The sequence below is a fragment of the Rhinoderma darwinii genome, chromosome 6, assembly GCF_050947455.1.
Source record: "Rhinoderma darwinii isolate aRhiDar2 chromosome 6, aRhiDar2.hap1, whole genome shotgun sequence".
Lineage (NCBI taxonomy): Eukaryota > Metazoa > Chordata > Amphibia > Anura > Rhinodermatidae > Rhinoderma > Rhinoderma darwinii.
The window spans coordinates 115,393,816-115,416,560 of NC_134692.1; the positions used below are offsets into that span (position 1 = coordinate 115,393,816).

The 22,745-nt window shown below is 44.0% G+C and overlaps 1 protein-coding gene across 1 annotated transcript; it reads left to right on the forward strand.

Moving 5' to 3' along the window:
* Positions 1 to 2,531: 2,531 nt before the first annotated feature.
* On the forward strand, positions 2,532 to 17,032 carry LOC142656413 (protein kinase C theta type-like). The gene is made up of 4 exons (XM_075831342.1): positions 2,532 to 2,830; positions 13,911 to 14,161; positions 14,517 to 14,579; positions 14,747 to 17,032. Exons 1-4 carry the CDS (start codon positions 2,570 to 2,572, stop codon positions 15,399 to 15,401), a joined length of 1,230 nt encoding a protein of 409 aa, XP_075687457.1. The 5' UTR covers positions 2,532 to 2,569; the 3' UTR covers positions 15,402 to 17,032.
* The last annotated feature ends 5,713 nt before the right edge of the window (positions 17,033 to 22,745 follow it).

Here is a 22,745-nt window from a genome sequence, read left to right on the forward strand (position 1 = left end):
TTCAGAAGAAAACCGCTCCTGAATTTCAGACGTTTTTACAAGTGCACGCGTTTTTTGCGGCGTCTTTTACGGACGTAATTGGAGCTGGTTTTCATTGGAGTCAATGAAAAACGGCTCCAATTATGTCCCAAGAAGTGTCCTGCACTTCTTTGCCGCGGGCGTAATTTTACGCGCCGTATTTTGACAGCAACGCGTAAAATGACAGCTCGTCTGCACAGAACATCGTAATACCCATTGCAAGCAATGCGCAGATGTTTGCCGACGTATTGGAGCCGTCTTTTCAGGCGTAATTCGAGGCGTAAAACGCCTCCATTACGTCTGAAAAGAGGTCGTGTGCACATACCCTAAGGGCAAAGCCCCACGTGGCGGAATTGCTCTGGAATTCCGCTGTGGACACTCCGCAGCGTTAATCCGCAGTGGACCCGTTTCTCCATTGCCTTCCACTGCTTTTTAGTAGGGTTCGTTTAGACGATGCGGAAAATTCCGCTGCGGAGCATAGGCGGACCTGTGGCGGACTGGTTGCGGACTCATTGCGGAAGTTCTCCATTGACTTCAATGGAGATTCTAAATTCCGCAATGAAGTCCGCAGATGTCATGTATATGTTATGTGTGCTGCGGAGCGTATTGGTTTTTTAACATGACATTTCTTCATTCTGGCTGGACCTATGTATTTCTATGTCTACAGCCAGACTGAGGAAGTCAATGCGGCTCCCGTAAGAACCCTTGGCTTGCAGTGATGAGGAGTAGGTTCCTACCTATTGTTAATGATGTTTCTTAGGACCACAGATTTATATGCACCATCTGTATAAATGTGGTTCAATGTTTACTGCCTGAACAAAACAGCAGACCCTTATACAAGACATATAACTTACCTATCACATTGTACATCTTTCCTTCCCTCGTGTCTCAAAATCTCCACTTTCTGTTGTTAATGTTGGAATTGCATTTATCTGACAATTTTTACACTTAAGATGGGATGTTTCTCTCAGCGGAATGTAAAGTCATTGTCCCAAAACCAGATGAGGGCTATGAGGGAGCCCCCTGTTCCCGCTGCCCCTGATCAATACCTTCACCATTCTCTACATGCAGCGGTGGGTTTTAGCGGCATCTAGACATTACATTTTGCCTTCTAGACCCCCCTATGGTCAATAGTCAGGAGACACTGGTCTAGTTTTGCCCTATGGGTCATGGCACATGGGAATATCAGTGCACAGCGGATATATAACAGGGAACACACAGAACTTATGTTGACCAGAAAAAGAGCGCAGGTGAGGACAGCAGCAAGACGACCTTCTTTCCAATGCTTCCGGCAATCTGCCTGTAAAAGAAGCTCCCATTAAAGGATGACATTTACCTGACTCCTTATATCCTCAAAACTGCGGTCCTTCCGCCAGGGATGTCTCCTTACACTTACCTGTGATCTTTAAGGGGTAGTTCACACTGAGTATTTTGGCGCTGTTTTTGACGGGGAAACCACATTGGAAACAGCACCGAAAAACGTGGCAAAAAGAAGCGACATGCCCTATCCTCAGGCGTTTCCATCTCTGACCTCCCATTGACATCAGTGGGAGGCAGAGAAAGCGTTTTTTGCGAAAAATGCATAAAAATTCCTGAAGGAATTGGAAGTCTATGGAAGTTATGGAACGTTTTACTTGCTTCCCCCTTACTGGATGGCTGAGGGTCCCAGAGCTGGGACTGACACCTATCAGGCATTTATGTTACACACTGTGGATATGTCATATATGTTTAAGATGGGAATATCCCTTTAAGTGATGTTATCCTTTCCACTTTTTGATGATAAATACAGAGCGCAGTTGCAGTGTGGTTGTTTGATTTGTTTTCTCATAGGAGACTATTGAAGATGTAGGGAGAGGAATCCTATACAGATGGTAGTATGGATGGTTGTGTGTAGGTGTAACGGCCACGGCCGCTATTACAATTTTCTGGGCGCCCTACAGTGAAATGGTTATTACCCCTCTTACCCCGATACTCTATATATCTAGGAGAGCACGTTTGGTTCACATTATTATTATCGGTGTTTGAGGGGCATTCTTGCCCCTATAAACAGTGAAAACTAGGTAGTGCCCCCATTAGGAATACAAGAGTTACTTCTGTTAGTAGAGGGATGAGCGGTGTCTATACAGCGAATCTTATCTCAGTATAATCGGTGCATTCTGCTATCTGCACATATCGATTATACATTTACAGAGACATAAGTAGTAAAAACCCATGAACATGTATTATACAACTATTATTTACAGTTTCTGATGAGCTATGGGCACCACTGCCAGCCCAAATATACCAGACTCTTTATTTGCCCCCATTCCCATCTACTAGTTATACAGAACTAGAAGAACCCGCCATGAAATTCCCTCTCATTCCTCTGGACACTAGACTGTCACCATTGATGCCCACATCAGATATGGCAGATCAGTGCCAGGCAGGTGCCACCTGAGGATTCCATGACCTCTGACATCATGTGACCTGCACACGACCAACTGCTGTTTACTTTCAACTGTCGACGGCAGCGATTAGACGGAGATCTACAGTTTGGAAGAGATTTGCGGAAATGGCGTCCACTGGACACAGCGAGAAGAAGAAGAGAGGAGACGAGAAGAGGAAGAGGGAAGAGGAGAGCGTCGCAGGATTTAAGAAGAGCAGTAAGAAGAGGAGAGGAGACCAGGACAGCGGAGACCAGGTCAGAGGATTGGAGGATGAGGAGCCAAGTTCTGGGAGCAGCCAAGACTCTGGAACATCCAGCCCCTATGCCAGGCTTAACATCAGCCGCTTCACCATCCACCAGGTCCTGGGTAGGGGCAGCTTTGGCAAAGTGAGTATTACAATTCCTTATTTAATTTTAAAGGGACAGTAAACCTATTTTTTTTTATCTGCATCTATTGTTTTCTGTTATCAGCCATTTAGCCCCTTAGTGACTAAGACTGTTTTGGCCTTAAGGACCAGACTATTTTTTTTCAAATCTGACATGTATTGCTTGAAGTGGTAATAACTTTGAAATGCTTTTGTTTGTTCAAGAGATTCTGAGATTGTTTTCTCGTGACACATTGGACTTTAACTGGTTCAGGATCGGGCTATTTTGAGCCTTCAGGACCAGACACCGTTTAAGCCCTTTTTAGCACGTGTTAGTTAAATGGCTATAACTTTTTTATTTGTTGGGCTAACGACCAGATTTTTGCGATGTTTTTCCCATAGACAATGCAATCCTTTTTGCTATTTTAGATTTTTTTATTCTTAAAGTTTGAAAATAATAGTAAAAAAAAGAAGCTTTTTTACTTTTCAGCAATTTTTTTTTTTTTGGGGTAATAACATAGTTTTAACCTAAAATAGACCTTTTATTTGTGATCGTCATTGTCTACCGTAAATTTTAATATATTACATGTCTATATTAGGGTAATTGGGTCAGCGCTAGCGTTACAACATTGATTGGCGGGGGGGAACGTTTTTTTTGGGGGTGGGTATTTTATGTGTATTTATTATTCATTTTTTTGCACTTTACTTTACTTTTATTTTTTTATTACTTTGGTCTGTCCCTCAAAGGTCAATAAAGACCTTTGGGGAACTTTATATATTTTTTTTCTTTCTTTTACACCATGCTTTTCCACTATAACTGGAACTGCACAGCAGCCCCAGTTACAGGGGAAATCAGCCCTCTCATAGTGACGACTGTCACTAATAGGGCTGTGCTGGGTCTAGTAAGACCCAGCAGCAGTCTGTCACTAACGGCACCCGGCGATCATGTGACCAGTCACATGATCACCGGGAGCAATAGAGACAGCGGCACGGCCGCTGCCTCTATTCCTATACACAGCGTTCATTGAGTGCTGTGTACAAGTGATCAGAGAAGACAGAAGCAGTGAAAGCTGCTTCTATCCTCTCCTCAGGGTCCCCGGCAGTCACTGACAGCCGGAGACCTGACATTCAGCTGCCCGATCGCTCGGGCAGCAAGTTAAAACCCGAGCCGTAAAAAGTCTATTGCGCGGGTTTTAAGGACCCCGACCGCTGGCCGTGAAAACACACCCAGCGTCGGGAACCAGTTAAGATAGTGGTGAAATTTGGTCGACACATTCAGTGTTTATTTATGAAAAACACCAAAATTTGGAGAAAAATTGCAAAAATTTGCATTTTCTTAAATTGAAATGTATCTGCTTGTAAGACATATAGTAATACCACACAAAATAGCTACTATTTTACATTTCCCATATGTCTACTTTATGTTTGCATGGTTTTTTGCACGTCCTTTTATTTTTCTAGGACATTACAAGGCTTAGAACTTTAGCAGCAACTTCTCAGAAGAAAATTTCAAAAGCCTTATTTTAGGGTCCGGTTCCATTTTGAACTGGTTTTGAGGGCCTTATATACTATAAACCCCCTATAAATCACCCCATTTTAAAAACTGAACCCCTCAAATTATTCAAAACATCAGTTAGACCGTTTCTTAACCCTTTAGGCATTTCACAGGAATTAAAGCAAATTAAAGGTGAAATTTGCAAATGTCATTTTTTTTGCATAATATCAGTTTTAATCCATTTTTTTCTGTAACACAGAAGGTTTTACTTGATAAACGCAACTCAATATTTATTGCCCAGATTTTGCAGCTTTTAGAAATATCCCACATGTGGCCCTAGCGTGCTACTGGACGGAAACACCTCCCTCAGAAACAAAGGAGCACCTAGTGGATAATGGGGCCTTATTTTTATTAGACTATATTTTAGGCACCATGTCAGATTTAAAGAGGTCTTGCGGGACCAAAACAAAGCAAACTCCCCAAAAAAGTCAACATTTGGCAAACTACACCCCTCAAGGAATTTATCAAGGGACATAGTGAGGATTTGGACCCCACAGGTATTTTGCTGAATTTTGTGTAATTAGGCTGTAAAAATGAAAATCTATGTTTTTTCTAATAAAATGTTGTTTTCGCTCAGATTTTTTCATTTTCACAATAGATAAAGGAGAAAAAGAACCCGAACATTTGTAAAGCACACTCTTCTGAGTACGGCAATACCCCATATGTGGTAATTTACTGCTGTTTGGACCCACGGCAGGGCTGAGGAGGGAAGGAGCGCCATTTGGCTTTTGGAGCTCAAATTTTGCTTGATTGATTTTCAGGTGCCATGTTTCATTTGAAAAGCCCATGAGAGGCCAAAACAATGGAAACCCCCAAAAGTGACCCCATTTGGGAAAAAACACCCCTCAAGGAATCTACCTATGGGTATAGTGAGCATTTAGGGTATGTGCACACGACCTCTTTTCAGACGTAATGGAGGCGTTTTACGCCACGAATTACGCCTGAAAAGACGGCTACAATACGTCGACAAACATCTGCCCATTGCTTGCAATGGGTCGTACGATGTTCTGTGCAGACGAGCTGTCATTTTACGCATCGCTGTCAAAAGACGGAGCGTAAAATTACGCCCGCGGCAAAGAAGTGCCTGTCACTTCTTGGGACATAATTGGAGCCGTTTTTCATTGACTCCAATGAAAACCAGCTCCAATTACGTCCGTAAAAGACGCAGCGAAAAACGCGTGCACTTGTAAAAACGTCTGAAATTCAGGAGCTGTTTTCTCCGTAATTTCAGACATATTTGGCGTTGTCGTGTGCACATACCCTTAGACACCACAGGTCTTTTGCAGAATTTATTGGAATTGGGCCGTGAAAATTAAAATCTACATTTTGTTCCACTAAATTGTAGAATGACTTTATTTTCGCAAGGGATACTGGAGAAAAACACCCCAACATTTGTAAAGCAATTTCTCCCGACTACGGCAATACCCCAGATTTTGCTGTATTGGTTTTTGGTCACCATGTCACATATGCAAAACACCTGAGGTACCAGAGTACAGTGGAAGCCCCAAGAAGTGACCCCATTTTGGAAACTGCACCCCTCAAGGCATTTATCATTTGCCTGGACAAGACAGGGCTCAGAAATGAAGAGCACCATGCGCATTTGAGGTCTATTTTGGTGATTTTCACAGCATTGGCCCACACTTGCAGGGCCCTGAAGTCAAATAGTAAAACAAACCCCCAAGTAGTGACCCCCCCATATTGGAAACTACACCCCTTAGGGCATTTTAAGGGGTGTAGTGAGCATTTTGAACCCACAGGTGATTCTACATTAGAAATTAGTGCCCAGACTTCCGGTTCCGGCGCCTGCATGTGAGGACGCAGGGAAGAGGAGCTCCCGCACCCAGCCGGGTAAATCAGCTGTAACAGCCGCTATACGCGGCGCAGACCAGCCACCGAAGCGTGGAGAAACGCCTAGGAACGGAGGCCAGCTGTCAGTGAGAGGGGAGTAAGAGGAGAAACTGCCGATACTTACAGGTGCAGCGCAGCAGGAGTACGTACCACACGACGTCCCGGGATCCGGCTCTGAGAGGGGGAAATCGCAGAAACCGGATTGGAGGTGAGACAGAGTGTCTCAGGAGTGATTTGCAGAGGGAGTGAGAGTGGAACGCTGGCCTGGCGACAGTTGAGCCAGGTACAGTGAAGGAGAGCTTCACTTCCGGTTCGGGAGCGGCCATTGTTACACGCAGACCACGAGGGCTGCGCTCTGGGTGAGGGGATACTCTGATCCCTCATAACTCTGCTAGGCTGCGCCAAGATTAACAGTGCTCCAGAAGTTCATTGTATGCTCTACTCCAGTCACAGCCAAAGCTGTATGCTCTACTCCAGTCACAGCCAAAGCTGAATTCTCAATTCAATTTCTACCTCAGGTCCTACACTCCAGTCACATTTAAACCTGCACTCTTAGCATTATAGCAGAAGGTGCAGATCAGAGCGGGAAGCTCTTTATGGAAAGATATCTGCTGCGCAGCGGGCAAAAAATGAATACCCTGACAAAAGAGGCTGAGAGGGGGGGGGGGGCGGTCAGTGGAGTCCCCGTCCTCGCAGGGGATACAAATTTCTGATCCAATAGGGAGTGACACAGAGATTGACCTGGAGGGAGTTGCCCTGATCGTTTACAGGAAACTGGCTATGAAAGTGGCTAAACGCATAGCTCCGGATATACAAAAGACGCTAGAAACTACGATTCAAGCCTCCTTTAACAGATTTCAAAAGGAAGTCACTGAGCATGGCACGAGACTGGATGAGTAGGAACAGCGAATTGCTCTGCTGGAGGATGGAAATCTGACCATACATTCCACCCTGCGAAAGTCCTTGGTGGAAAATAAGCGACTGGAAGATAAGGTGGAGGATATAGAGAACAGATCCCGCCGAAATAATCTTAGGATGGTGGGCCTACCTGAAAAATTGAAATTGTCTGATTTGCAAGCGCTTTGCGAGAAGGACTTGCCTAAGGCCTTAGGGCTTGGATATTATTGCCGGGTGGAAAGAGCCCATTGTATAGGCCCAGATCCTCAGTACAACAGGGATGATCTAACAAATCGTCAATAAAGACCCAGACAAGTCATTATGAAATTACTGGATTTCAATGACAAGGTGTCACTACTGCGAGCTTACCGCAAAAAAGCTCAGCCACTGGAAATACAAGGCTTTAAACTCCTACTCTTTGGAGATTATTCAGCTGAAGTAGCGAAACAACGGAGAGCTTTCAGCAAGATTTGTTCCACACTTTTTCAAAGACAACAACCCTTAAGGGTTTTTGGTCGGGATGGCCGTACCAAGTCATTTTGCTCCCTGGAGGAAGCAGAAGAGGCTCTGAAATTGCACGATGTCAGAGATGGAAACCGAAGCGGAGACCCAGTACCCAGACGTAGCCAAGAAGAAAACGGACAGAGTGATGATGTCTGGGTTCGTAAAGAAGGTCGGGTTTTGGACTTAGGCCCTAGAGATCGCCGATCCCCACGCCCTTCCAGGGTGGCCAGAGGTCCGGACTGATTGACTTTCGCCAATGTTTATCCAGGCTGGTCGGGTAAGAGAGGCGGACTCAGAGTGTATTTTAAGGGAGCACGATTAACATCGAACATATGCTGCCTTTCTCTTGGTACCCGCATTGGGGTGTTGGACAGTGGATGATCTCTGTTAATCCGTGGGTTCACGCTTTGGAAATGTTATAACCGGGGGGGCGGGGGGAGGCTTCTCTTCACATGCAGGAAAAAAGAGAGGTCCAGACACTAAAGAGGGTGCATCAGAATAGATCTGTTCGCCAAATTTATTAATGTGCAAGCCCATACAGGGCACGGTTTTCTCAAGTTATGTTTGTTTATGTATAAGAATGTTACTGTTTTTACATTATATTGCCATATGTAAAGATGTTTTGCAAATGAGACGGAAGGGACGGGGATATTACGGAAAAGTCCATCCACGTACTAAAATATTGGCTTGTCCATCATTTAATAATGCCATAGCCTTGTTGTCAACATTCTATGTCAGTTTTCGGTTCAGGTATTGTTACGCTGATATCTTTCCCACAACTAAACCTTTATGAAAGTTATTTCATGGAATGTAAAGGGACTTAAATCTCCCAATAAAAGGATTAAAATTCTGAGGTACCTGAAACGTTTACAACCAGATGTGGTATTCTTACAGGAGACTCACTTAGATACCCCAGAATTTGATCGTATGAAAAAACTGTGGGTGGGAGATGTCTGCGGATCTCCGGCGGCGAAGGGTAAAGCGGGGGTAATGATTTTATTTCATAGAAATCTAGCCCACAAAATTTTATCCCAAGAAACGGACACAGACGGTAGATGGATAAAAATTCACGTGGAGGTCAGCGGGGAAAATCTTAGTTTATATAATGTTTATGGCCACAATGGGGATAATAGAGTGTTTTACCGAAACTTAGGTCTGAAACTCCAACAAGATCCACAAGTGAACAAAATACTGGGGGGAGATTTTAATTCCGTGACGCATGTAGGTGAAGAAAGACAGCGAACAGTTAGAGACGGTCCTACCTCCTTTTTTAAAAATAGCAAATCTCAGGGATGTATGGAGAGAGGCTCATCCAGATAGTAGAGAATACACTCATTTGTCACATGTACACCACTCATGGTCACGTATTGATTATCTTTTTTGCTCGGCACAACTTGTGGGAAGTGTTGCGGATTCGGGGATAGGCGATATACTTCTTTCGGATCATGCCCTGGTAACAATCTCCAAAACGGACACTCACCCGAGGGGTAGCGATTTCCTATGGAGGTTTCCATCCTTTTTGCTTAAGGACGAGACATTTGCGGAAACAATGAAGGGGTGGTGGTTAGAATTTGCACTTGACAATGAGTCTCACAAGGAAACACCTGCGTTATATTGGGCCACGGCTAAAGCGGTCATGAGAGGTAGATTGATAGCTTATGTGAGTACATATAAAAAAAAGACAACGCAATCTCATAAGGCAGCTAGCTTACACCTTAGATCGACATATACTACCTACATGTCCTCTCTATTAGATTCGGATAGGAAGAAATGGATTGCTGCTAGACAAGATTATGAGCTGTGTTTGGATAGGAAGGAAAGACTCTACCGAGCACACTTTGAAACTGACTTGTTTCGATATGGAAATAAGTCGGGGAAACTTCTGGCACGGCTAGCAAAGGGCAGGTTTCCTTCTTCCCAGATTTTAGCCATGAAAAATAGGGAGGGACTAATTCAGAGGGGGACGCGCGAGATAAACTCAGTTTTATGTGATTTTTACAAGGAGCTATATAGAGAGGGAGAGTCTGATACGGGTGACGGAGCAGCTTTTCTTGATTCCATTAGTCTCCCATCTCTTACATCAGATCAGTTGGGCCATCTGAATGAGGATATCTCGTTAGAGGAAGTTAGCAGAGTGGTAAAAAATTTGCACAATGGCAAGTCCCCGGGTCCAGATGGGTACACGGGGGAATTTTACAAGGCTGTGTTGGACCAAATTGCTCCTACGTTGTTAGAATACTACAATGTGGTATTGAAATCTGGCACAATACAGGCGGGATCTAATATGGCTTATATCAAAGTTTTACCCAAGCCGGGGAAAGATCTTTTGAATCCAGGATCCTATCGACCCATCTCCCTTATAGATCAAGATCTCAAAATCTTAACAAAAATTATGGCAGAGAGGATGGCGATCCTGATGCCCGACCTTATTGCGCCGGCACAGGTAGGATTTATAAAAGGGAGATCGGCAGTAGCAAACTTACGTAAGGTACTGACAGTTCTAGATAGGGTGCGTCACCGTCCTCAGCCAGGTGAATCGCCGGCATTGCTGTCACTCGATGCGGAAAAGGCGTTTGATAACGTGAGGTGGCGTTGGCTGGGGATGGTGATGGACAAAATGAATATCAAGGGAAACGTCAGGACTCTATTACGAGGACTTTATGATTCCCCAAAAGCTAAGGTACATACTCCTGGCTTTATATCGGAAGCATTCATATTGGAAAAGGGAAACAGACAGGGATGTCCACTGTCGCCTTTACTTTTTGATTTGGCCTTAGAGCCCCTGGCTAGAGTCAAGCAATGTTTTCCAGGGCATACGAGTGGGGGACCAGGAGGTACGGCTTACTCTGTTTGCGGACGATATTCTGATGTTCATGTCAAACCCCGAAAGACAATTGAGGGGTCTGTTAGAAAAAATTAATGAGTTTGGGGAGTTTTGAGGATACAAAATCTATATAGCAAAAAGTGAACTACTGGAACTAGATCATCCACATTCAAATGACTACTGGTCCAGAGCAGGGATCCCGATCCAAACAGCTGCGCATTACATCACATACCTGGGCATTAAAATAGGGAGGACACCGGATACTTTATATACGCTAAATTACAACCCACTATTATCCAAGATCGCCCAAGAACTACATAGGTGGCATCACCTTCCACTCACATTTATGGGGAGGTGTCATTTAGTAAAAATGATGAGCTTCCCGAAATTACTTTATCCCTTACAATCTCTGCCAATCCTGCTGAAACACATAGATATAAAAAAATTACACACAGCTTTCTCGCGCTTTATTTGGAATGGAAAACGCCCCCGGATTGCATTAGTTAAGTTAATGTATTGCAAGGAAGAGGGGGGGATAAATTTCCCCAGTGTCAGGGGATATAATTTGGCGTGTCTGTTCCGACATTTGTTGGATTGGATACAGGGTACTAGCCACTTTTCAAATGGGGAATTGGAACAACAATTAGCGGCACCTTGGAATCTTATGACCTTATTACACACTAGATACTCTAAACTCCCTTCCGATGTGAAGCACTCCATATTATTAAGAGATACCATAGCAACTTGGAAGATCTGGAGAAAGTTATTTAAGGTACCGTTTTTACTGTCAAAAAGGATGCCGCTATGGGGTCACCCAGAAATCCCGCAGGGGACGCACAATATTCTCTTTAGAGAGTGGAGGGGAAAAAAAAATTATGTTGGCACAACACCTAATGCAAAACAACCAAAAAACATAGGGGACATAGCACCCACTATAGTATCTATAAATATATAACTGACACGTATTTATATAAAATATTGTAATCTTTATTAGTACATGATAAATAACAATACGTGATATCAGAAAAGATAACAGTAATAAAAATAAGTCAGATTCCAAAGAAACAGCATCAGAGTAGTATAGATGAAATAATACCAAAGGGTATACAGAAAAAACAACCCATCTAGAAACCAACAATATCAAATCTTGCAAACCCCATGCAATATACAGGACATGTATAGCTGTAAAAGACAGCAGAAATACACAGCCAAAATAGAAAATAGAAGCTATAGGTAAATGCCGAGAGTGAATACCCGTAATTAGTATAGCCCTACATAGAGTAATCTAATAGGAGGAAGGTATAACACTACCGAAAATAAACCGTACCTATAGACATGGTGGCAAGAGATGAACGTCAGCCTAGATGTGGCACAGAAAAAGGCACCTCGACGCGCGTTTCGCCAAAGGAACGGCTTCGTCACAACACCTAATGCACTCTGAACATCCAAGGTGGCTTTACGATGTTGGAAATCAAAGACAGATATAATTTGGCTGATAAACATAATTTTCCCATAATGCAGATGGTGGCGTTTTGCAGAGAGAGGTTGCAGTCGCTGCACGAGGTAGCGCTAGTACACACTTTTGATGAAATTATAGGCCCGAGATTGGAAAAAGCTTCGATATCCTCATTATATAACATCATTAGAAATAGAGTCATTAAGTAGAATCCTAAGGATTGCTATAAAATGTGGGAGAGAGTGACAGCGGATTCGGATATAGCTGAAGTTATACTGAAAGGGTGGAAGACAGTTAGAAAGGAAATTATAAATGAGAGATGGAGGAAGTCGTATTTCAAAATTTTGCATAATGCTATTTATGGTTTCAACATCCCGGCTTCTGCCTCTAATCCGGATAGGATAACTGCTTGCCCTAAATGTCAATTGGCCAAATCTGATATGTACCACGGGATTTGGAGTGGTCAAGCTACCCAAGACTTTTGGGGGGAAATGTGCAGGTTTGCAACAACATTCTGGGCAACATCCCTACCAATGTCTCCACAATGTATGTTATTCCATCAGGTGAGACCACCTGAGGAGGAGGATACGGTGATTTCTAGACGGGTGCCCTCAATAATCCACACTGTCCTCATGGTAGCAAAAAGATGTCTATTGCAGAACTGGTTGATTATGGAAGCACCAACACTATCGGATGTGATTGTACAGCTGAAGAAGCTTTTGAATATAGAGCGTCTAGAAACAGAACGACATAAAGAAAAGGAATCGGCACACTTTTTCGCCAAATGGAAAAGATTCATTGTTACTCAATTCGATGATCAGGAGATCAGGAGATCTAATACACTGCACTACCCTTGTAATGCAATGCATTAGAGCTGTCAGCTATTCACTGACAGCAAGCCCATTAAGAATCCGTGCGACCACATCGCAGCGATGCCGATCTGCTGGAAACCACTAAGATGCCGCGATCGCTTTTGATCGCGGCATCTAAGGGGCTAATGGCAGGGTACGGTGCTAGCTCCGTTCCCTGCCGTTATAGCAAGATGGCAGCTGTAACATACAGCTGACACCCTTCGACTCATGGCGCAGGCTCAGCTTCAGAGCCTGCCACCATCTTTTATCTGCGACCAGAAGCCTTTTAAGCCCCGCCTCCGAGCGTGGCCTAACAGGTCGCCGTACTTGATAGACAGGGGGCCATTGTTAGGCCTCCTGTTGCTAACAGCCGATCGGCTAGCGTGGCTACCTGGCTTTTTTAGCCCGGTAACAATGCTGCAATACTGAGTTTGGTCAGTCCCTACTGACTGATCAATCACAGCGATCGTTGGCGGCGCCGCGCTGCGATTGTTCCCCTGACGAGTCACTGTGACTATCGATTGTCTGTGACAGCCGATGTCACTGTTCTGTCACCATGTCTTTTGACATGGTGACAGAATAGCACCATGATGTAACTGTACTTCATGGTGCCTTAATGCAGGGCAAAGTATGACGTAAAGTTGCGTCAAGATGCGTTAAGGGGTTAATATTGTGTAGATGGTGATTATATGTTCTTCTATGGAATTCATGATCAGACATCCAGAAAATGTCCTTCCCAGTGACCACTGCTTTATGTCATATATCTCATCTGTTCCTCTTATCATCACATTTAGGTCTAGTGCTGCTATAAAGGGGTATTCCGATTCATTGCTGATCTCAAAGTTCACAGCTGTGGGGGAGGGGGCATTATTTATTTCCATGTCCTGGCCCATTTAAGCTGCTATAAGGAAACAATACATACAGTGACCTCTATGTCCACATTACACATTACAGTAGCTGTATGGATCCCAACCCAACCAAGTCAAAGACCTATCTAGCGCTTGTCCTTAAGACCTCTCCATAGAACATCCAACAGCGGACACTGCATTATGCCGGGAGCTCAGCTTTATTCAGCTGTAGGGTCCTGGGTATTACCCGAATGACGACCCCTCAGTCCACCCCTGTTCCTTCTTCTTCTCATGAGGATTGTCCACTTGTTTTCCTCAGGTGGTGCTGGCATCAGTCCCCGGCCGAAACACCTATATGGCCGTAAAGATGATCACCAAACGGGACAATGCAGAAGTAATCATGAGAGAGCGGCGGATACTCCTGGCGGCCCGAGACTGCCCATTCCTATGCCACCTCTATGCCGCACAACAGTCTCGGGAGAGCGCATGCTTTATCACGGAGTATCTGTCCGGCGGCAGCCTAGAGGCTTCGATCAGGATGTGCGGCTGCTTGGACACCGGCAGCGTAAGGTTAGTAAATAACTAATCAGGAGACTGAGGGGAATATACCAATAAGGGAACAGAGGAGGGGGATAACAGCTGAGGTCAGGGGTGTAGTTAGGGGAGAGATGGTGGCCACAACCCACTCAGCCTTGGCTAAGGGATTTAGATAAAGGGATAGGACAGAAAACTGAATCTTTTTCTCAGGTGAGGAAAACTTAGCTAGGAGGTCAGATGAAGGACAATGCAGAGAATAGAGAGAATACAGGCTGTCATAAACAGCGCCTCTTCTCTGCCATAGACCCCACAGAATCACACATGATATTAGGGAATTGATGAAGGAATATTTGATGACATTGAGACTACAATCTGTTTTTCCCATCAGATTCTACACAGCAGAGATTGTGTGTGGCCTCCAGTTCCTCCATGGACACAACATCGTCCACCGGTAAGCAGAACTTTCCTCTTTTTTTTGTCTTCTTTACATGCTGGAAATAATGCACCCAGCTTTCCTAGAGTCCTGAATGGCTATTCTGTTTAGTCTTGCAGTGACCCATCACCCTCCTCCTGTATCACTGGGCAGATTTCTCATTCTCTTGTCTCATTTCTTTGCAGAGATCTAAAGCCTGATAACATCATGCTGGATGCAGCTGGCCACATCCGAATCATCGACCTGGGGCTCGCCCAAGATGGCGTCACCGCCTCCAATAACATCCGTGGAGTGACGGGAACATTTTATTACATGGCCCCTGAGGTGCTTCTTAGGAAGAGATATGGCCCAGCAGTTGATTGGTGGAGCCTGGGGATTGTGGTGTCCAGGATGTCAACAGGACGCTTCCCCTTTAAAAACGGCCCAGACCGGCAAACGGCTTACAAAGCCATCACCACCAAAAAGCCCATATTTCCATCTTGGCTTAACACTGACGTAAAACATCTCGTCAAAAAACTGCTGCATAAGAATCCTAAGAAGCGCCTGGGTGTGCGCGGGAACATCAGAGCGCATCCATGCTTTTCCACCATCGGCTGGGAGGAACTGGAGGAGAGGAGAGCACGGCCGCCATTCACACCATTTGAGCCAGTTCTGGAGAATCACCATCTGCAGTGGCCGGAAAGTAAAAAATCCCTTCACCCCTTGGCCGGATTCAGCTATATGTCACCAAGCTGGACCGGGTTAGATCCTCCTCCTCTGGAGATAACACTCATCAGATGTTTTTCTTACCTTCTGTTCCTCCTCATTGTCCGTGTCTTCTGCCTCTGTCTCTTCCAATGACTTTGTCTCTGCTGCTTCTTAAATTGATGAGATCCACTGCCCAGAACTTCATGCCTCCTGACCCGCACCTCAAATCTCTGCTGCTGTATGTCACCTCGGCTGCCCTAGAACATCATCTCCCTCCGTACCATCTACATGCTGCACCTTTGCCATCTTGTTGCTACCCCAGTTGCTTGACTTGGCATCCTCCAATCCCGGGCTGGCATCTGACATCATTCCGGCCTGAAGATCCTCTTCACCCCCAGGAGCGGCCTGTGCTTAGATTCCATCTGTAGAGTTCAGGAACAATAGCCGCATCTTGCAGTCCTGACGATCCTGAGTAGCGGCAAATGTACCTGAGCGGCTATTATCCCTGAACTTACCCCAGCACAGGCCAGGTAAGTAATACACACATCACACATTACACCCACATCACCCACACTTCATAATAAGTACAGACACCCACACTACATGATAAGAATAGACACCCGCACGTAGACACATAGTATAGACACTAGCACTATATTATAAGTATAGGCACCCACACTATATGACAAGTATAAGCACTCACACTATATGATAAGTATAAGCACACACACTATATGATAAGTATAGACACCCGCACGTAGACACAAAGTATAGATAGATGAGATATCAGCCTTTGATCCTGGGATTATTCTGATCGCCATATTTGGGGTCAGGAAGGAATTTTCCCCCCTTACTATGAGGACAATTGGCTCATTCCTCACAGGGGGTTTTCGCCTTCCTCTGGATCAACACGGCCTTAATTAGGTTTAGGATGATAGATTAATAAGTAGGTACACTTATAATATAATACAAATAAATAAAAATAATAAAAATAATAAAAAAAAGTAAATTGTTTCAAGTTTACCCCCATATTACACATCAGCCTTTGATCCTGGGATTATTCTGATCGCCATATTTGGGGTCAGGAAGGAATTTTCCCCCCTTACTATGAGGACAATTGGCTCATTCCTCACAGGGGGTTTTCGCCTTCCTCTGGATCAACACGGCCTTAATTAGGTTTAGGATGATAGATTAATAAGTAGGTACACTTATAATATAATACAAATAAATAAAAATAATAAAAATAATAAAAAAAAGTAAATTGTTTCAAGTTTACCCCCATATTACACATCAGCCTTTGATCCTGGGATTATTCTGATCGCCATATTTGGGGTCAGGAAGGAATTTTCCCCCCTTAATATGAGGACAATTGGCTCATTCCTCACAGGGGGTTTTCGCCTTCCTCTGGATCAACATGGCCTTAATTAGGTTTAGGATGATAGATTAATAAGTAGCTACACTTATAATATAATATAAATAAATAAATAAAAATAATTTAAAAAAAGTAATTTTTTTTAAGTTTACCCCCATATTACACATCAGCCTTTGATCCTGGGATTATTCTGATCGCCATATTTGGGGTCAGGAAGGAATTTTCCCCCTTATATGAGAATTGGCCCATTCATCACAGGGGTTTTCGCCTTCCTCTGGATCAACACGGCCTTAAATTTACATATATATTTAAAATAATTGACACATACATATACATATTACTTAATAATTATATTTAAAAAAATCCTAATAATAAAATATACCCCCCTCTTATCTATAAATAAAATCTTCCTTTTACCCCCTACATCTTTGTGCTTGTTTTTATTCTCATTGGACGTCTATATAGTAAATGTTGTATAGGCCCCAATTTCTGATTCTCCAGGTTTAAGCCATTTAAAAGGTATATGTCAGATATAAAACCAAATTTGGTGTGAACAGAGCTTTACAGGGGTTGTCGGCCTTTTACAACCTCCATTTTGTTAGAGGGATCTTGTCATCTGTGGGGAAACCGACTTGCAAGTTTTAAAATTTCCTACTGCGCCTCTAAAGGTGGAATAAAGCATTACACAGGTCCAACTAAAATCACAATGTAATACATGGACGTGTCGGATCCTCCTGAACAGAAGATACTGTTTGTAGCCCTTCTCTATTCTGGCTAGTCGATGAGCGTCCTGAACGGAAAACACCTTTCTATTATCTCTAATTCCCTAATAGAGCACTTGAAAATGGGTTATACAATGATAAGAGAGTTTGTTACAATGTATCAGTGCAGGTGAGAACTGGAGTATTTTTCTCATGGAGGATTGCCTAGACTGGATACAATGAATGGTGCACAGTGGAGATTGGTGGATCTGCTACAATGCTGCCCCCTACTGTCAGGGCATTCACCTCATGGATGCTTCTACCAGATTCTTCACATCACAGAGAAATGTTCAAGAACAAGGAAAATCCCCTGAAGACAGGAGTCCACACTGAGAGACTCAATAGGAATGGTCTATTCTATCATTTTCATTTATATTTTTTATACTAGAAGAGTAAAATGACAACCAAATGGCCGAAATTACAGCAACCAAAGGTGGTGTCACCAACTATCACAAACTCCTGAATAGTAAATGTGCCTAGCTGTGTAATGACACATCCCCCACCCCCATTTACCTGCTGGCTGAATAGTCAGGAGTCTGGGAAAGCTGGGTGAAAATACTCATATAACAGCACCTTTTAAAATGTAAATAATATGGGGGCACCAGCTGAGAGGTGGACACAATTGTATCCAGTCTAGACCTTTAGAGAACATTGCCTAAACTAGATACAATTGTGTGTACATCTCAACTGAGAGCAGGACGAGCTGTGTAAGGGGATGAAGCCTCTGAATGTAACGTAGTGGTCAGGAATTTAAACATAATGTATATTTATATCGTGATTAAGCTTTAGTTACATGAAATCGGAAAACCCATTTACAAATTCTCTCCAGCCCATCTAGAAATAAAATATCATATAACTGAATTCTTTCATGGATGGGGCCGGTCACAGCTTTATTTAATATCTCAAAATACTGCAGAAGACTCTATTGCTAATTGCTGCAGCGCACGTCAGTACTGCCGGTAATACGTTTATTAGGAGACAGGCAGACCGAAAATCTCATGCCCGCGCTGCGGAAACAAACGCAGCGAAAACGTTTATAAATTGACCTGCGGTGTGAATTCTTAATCTGCTGAATGTCAATTTATGCTGCGTTTTTGTTGCTTTTCTGTTGGGGGTTTTCGCCCTTTTGAATTCAATAAGAATGTAAAACCCGAAACAAATAGCCAAGTATTGAGACTTTTGCGGCGGAATCGCAACGATTCCACCGCAAACATCACAACTCAGAAAAAAAATACTTAACACCCGGGCGTTGTCATAGCGACACTATCTTCTGTTTATCTTCCAGGCCTGCCTCCTAGGATGATGTTTCATCCCATGTGACTTCTGCAGCCAATCACAGGCTGCAGCGGTCACATGGGCTGCAGTGTAAACCCGGTAGGCCGGACTGCACGTCAATGGAGGAATGCGTCACCATGACTACGGCAGGGGTAAGTATGAACGTTTTTTTTCCTTAACAAGAAATTCCGCCCGAAAAACTGCACCACTACGTAGTGCGGTTTTTCGGATGGAATATTCTGTGGGTTCTAGGTTGGATACGCTGTGCAGTTTTATGTAGCCTATACAACCTGTGGGAACCCGGTCTAAATGATCTCCCACCACTCTGACCACAGCTGCAGTGAGTAGTATAAAAAAATAAAAATTGCCTGTAAGAGGGGTGAGCATGGCTGGGATAAATGTTTGTAGTCTGTGTAACCTGTATTCTACTGTACTCTTTGTATGCTGTATCTGTCTGGTTATATTTGTAGAAGAAATATTTTTACTAATGAGTAATTTGACAGATTGTACTGAGCATGCCCAGAAAGCCCAGCATAGCAGACTGAGGAAAGTTCTAGAAAGGAAGAGAGGAGCAGGAGGAAGAGCTCTGTGCTAGAGAAGCAGGAGGAGGAGCTCTGTGCTAGAGAAGCAGGAGGAGGAACTCTGTGCTAGAGGAGCAGGAGGAGGAGCTCTGTGCTAGAGGAGCAGGAGGAGGAGCTCTGTGCTAGAGGCGCAGGAGGAGGAGCTCTGTGCTAGAGGAGCAGGAGGAGGTGCTCTGTGCTAGAGGAGCAGGAGGAGGAGCTCTGTGCTATAGGAGCAGGAGGAGGAGCTCTGTGCTAGAGAAGCAGGAGGAGGAACTCTATGCTAGAGGAGCAGAAGGAGGAGCTCTATGTTAGAGGAGCAGGGGGAGGAGCTCTGTGCTAGAGAAGCAGGAGGAGGAGCTCTGTGCTAGAGATCAGGAGGAGGAGATCTGTGCTAGAGGCACAGGAGGAGGAGCTCTGTGCTAGAGGAGCAGGAGGAGGAGCTCTGTGCTAGAGGAGCAGGAGGAGGAGCTCTGTGCTAGAGGAGCAGGAGGAGGAGCTCTGTGCTAGAGGAGCAAGAGGAGGAGGAGCTCTGTGCTAGAGGAGCAGGAGGAGGAGCTCTGTGCTAGAGGAGCAAGAGGAGGAGGAGCTCTGTGCTAGAGGAACAGGAGGAGGAGCTCTGTGCTAGAGGAGGAAAGTATAAAGAGAGACTGCAGAGAAACTAATGAGAGGAAAGTATAAAGAGAGACTGCAGCGAGACTCATGAGAGGAGAGTATAAAGATAGACTGCAGAGAAACTCATGAGAGGAAAGTATAAAGAGAGACTGCAGAGAAACTCATGAGAGGAGAGTATAAAGAGAGACTGCAGAGAAACTCATGAGAGGAAAGTATAAAGAGAGACTGCAGAGAAACTCATGAGAGGAAAGTATAAAGAGAGACTGCAGAGAAACTTATGAGAGGAGAGTATAAAGAGAGACTGCAGAGAAACTCATGAGAGGAAAGTATAAAGAGAGACTGCAGAGAAACTCATGAGAGGAGAGTATAAAGAGAGACTGCAGAGAGACTCATGAGAGGAAAGTATAAAGAGAGACTGCAGAGAAACTCATGAGAGGAAAGTATAAAGAGAGACTGCAGAGAAACTCATGAGAGGAGAGTATAAAGAGAGACTGCCGAGAGACACATGAGAGGAAAGTATAAAGAGAGACTGCAGAGAAATTCATGAGAGGAAAGTATAAAGAGAGACTGCAGAGAAACTCATGAGAAGAAAGTATAAAGAGAAACTGCAGAGAAATTCATGAGAGGAGAGTATAAAGAGAGACTGCAGAGAAACTCATGAGAGGAAAGTATAAAGAGAGACTGCAGAGAAACTCATGAGAGGAAAGTATAAAGAGAGACTGCAGGGAAACTCATGAGAGGAAAATGTATAAAGAGAGACTGCAGAGAAACTCATGAGAGGAAAGTATAAAGAGAGACTGCAGAGAAACTCATGAGAGGAAAGTATAAAGAGAGACTGCAGAGAAACTCATGAGAGGAAAGTATAAAGAGAGACTGCAGAGAAACTCATGAGAGGAGAGTATAAAGAGAGACTGCAGAGAAACTCATGAGAGGAGAGTATAAAGAGAGACTGCAGAGAAACTCATGAGAGGAAAGTATAAAGAGAGACTGCAGAGAAACTCATGAGAGGAAAGTATAAAGAGAGACTGCAGAGAAACTCATGAGAGGAAAGTATAAAGAGAGACTGCAGAGAAACTCATGAGAGGAAAGTATAAAGAGAGACTGCAGAGAAACTCATGAGAGGAGAGTATAAAGAGAGACTGCAGGGAAACTCATGAGAGGAAAGTATAAAGAGAGACTGCAGAGAAACTCATGAGAGGAAAGTATAAAGAGAGACTGCAGAGAAACTCATGAGAGGAAAGTATAAAGAGAGACTGCAGAGAAACTCATGAGAGGAAAGTATAAAGAGAGACTGCAGAGAAACTCATGAGAGGAAAGTATAAAGAGAGACTGCAGAGAAAATCATGAGAGGAAAGTATAAAGAGAGACTCATGAGAGACTCATGAGAGGAAAGTATAAAGAGAGACTGCAGAGAAACTCATGAGAGGAAAGTATAAAGAGAGACTGCAGAAAAACTCATGAGAGGAAAGTATAAAGAGAGACTGCAGAGAAACTCATGAGTGGAAAGTATAAAGAGAGACTGCAGAGAAACTCATGAGAGGAAAGTATAAAGAGAGACTGCAGAGAAACTCATGAGAGGAAAGTATAAAGAGAGACTGCAGGGAAACTCATGAGAGGAAAGTATAAAGAGAGACTGCAGAGAAACTCATGAGAGGAAAGTATAAAGAGAGACTGCAGAGAAACTCATGAGAGGAAAGTATAAAGAGAGACTGCAGAGAAACTCATGAGAGGAGAGTATAAAGAGAGACTGCAGGGAAACTCATGAGAGGAAAGTATAAAGAGAGACTGCAGAGAAACTCATGAGAGGAGAGTATAAAGAGAGACTGCAGGGAAACTCATGAGAGGAAAGTATAAAGAGAGACTGCAGAGAAACTCATGAGAGGAAAGTATAAAGAGAGACTGCAGAGAAACTCATGAGAGGAAAGTATAAAGAGAGACTGCAGAGAAACTCATGAGAGGAAAGTATAAAGAGAGACTGCAGAGAAACTCATGAGAGGAAAGTATAAAGAGAGACTGCAGAGAAAATCATGAGAGTAAAGTATAAAGAGAGACTGCAGAGAAACTCATGAGAGGAAAGTATAAAGAGAGACTGCAGAGAAACTCATGAGAGGAAAGTATAAAGAGAGACTGCAGAGAAACTCATGAGTGGAAAGTATAAAGAGAGACTGCAGAGAAACTCATGAGAGGAAAGTATAAAGAGAGACTGCAGAGAGACTCATGAGAAGAAAGTATAAAGAGAGACTGCAGAGAAACTCATGAGAGGAAAGTATAAAGAGAGACTGCAGAGAAACTCATGAGAGGAAAGTATTAAGAGAGACTGCAGAGAAATTCATGAGAGGAAAGTATAAAGAGAGACTACAGAGAAACTCATGAGAGGAAAGTATAAAGAGAGACTGCAGGGAAACTCATGAGAGGAAAGTATAAAGAGAGACTGCAGAGAAACTCATGAGAGGAAAGTATAAAGAGAGACTGCAGAGAAACTCATGAGAGGAAAGTATAAAGAGAGACTGCAGGGAAACTCATGAGTGGAAAGCAGGGGCGTAACCAGGAAAGACTGGGCCCCATAGCAAACTTTTGACTGGGGCCCCCCCTCCCCTGGGTGTCACACAACCCCCCCCCCCTTGTAGATAGTGCCTTTTTTACAGCCCCCCCTGTAGATAACGCCATACATTCACCTCTGTAGATAGCGCCATACAGCCTCCCTGTAGATAGCGCCATACAGCCCCCCGTAGGTAACGCCATACAGCCCCCCCCCTGTAGATAACTCCATACAGCCCCCCTGTAGATAGCGCCATACAGCCACCCCTGTAGATAGCGCCATACAGCCCCCCTGTAGGTAACGCCATACAGCCCCCCCTGTAGGTAACGCCATACAGCCCCCCTGTAGATAGCGCCATACAGCCCCCCCTGTAGA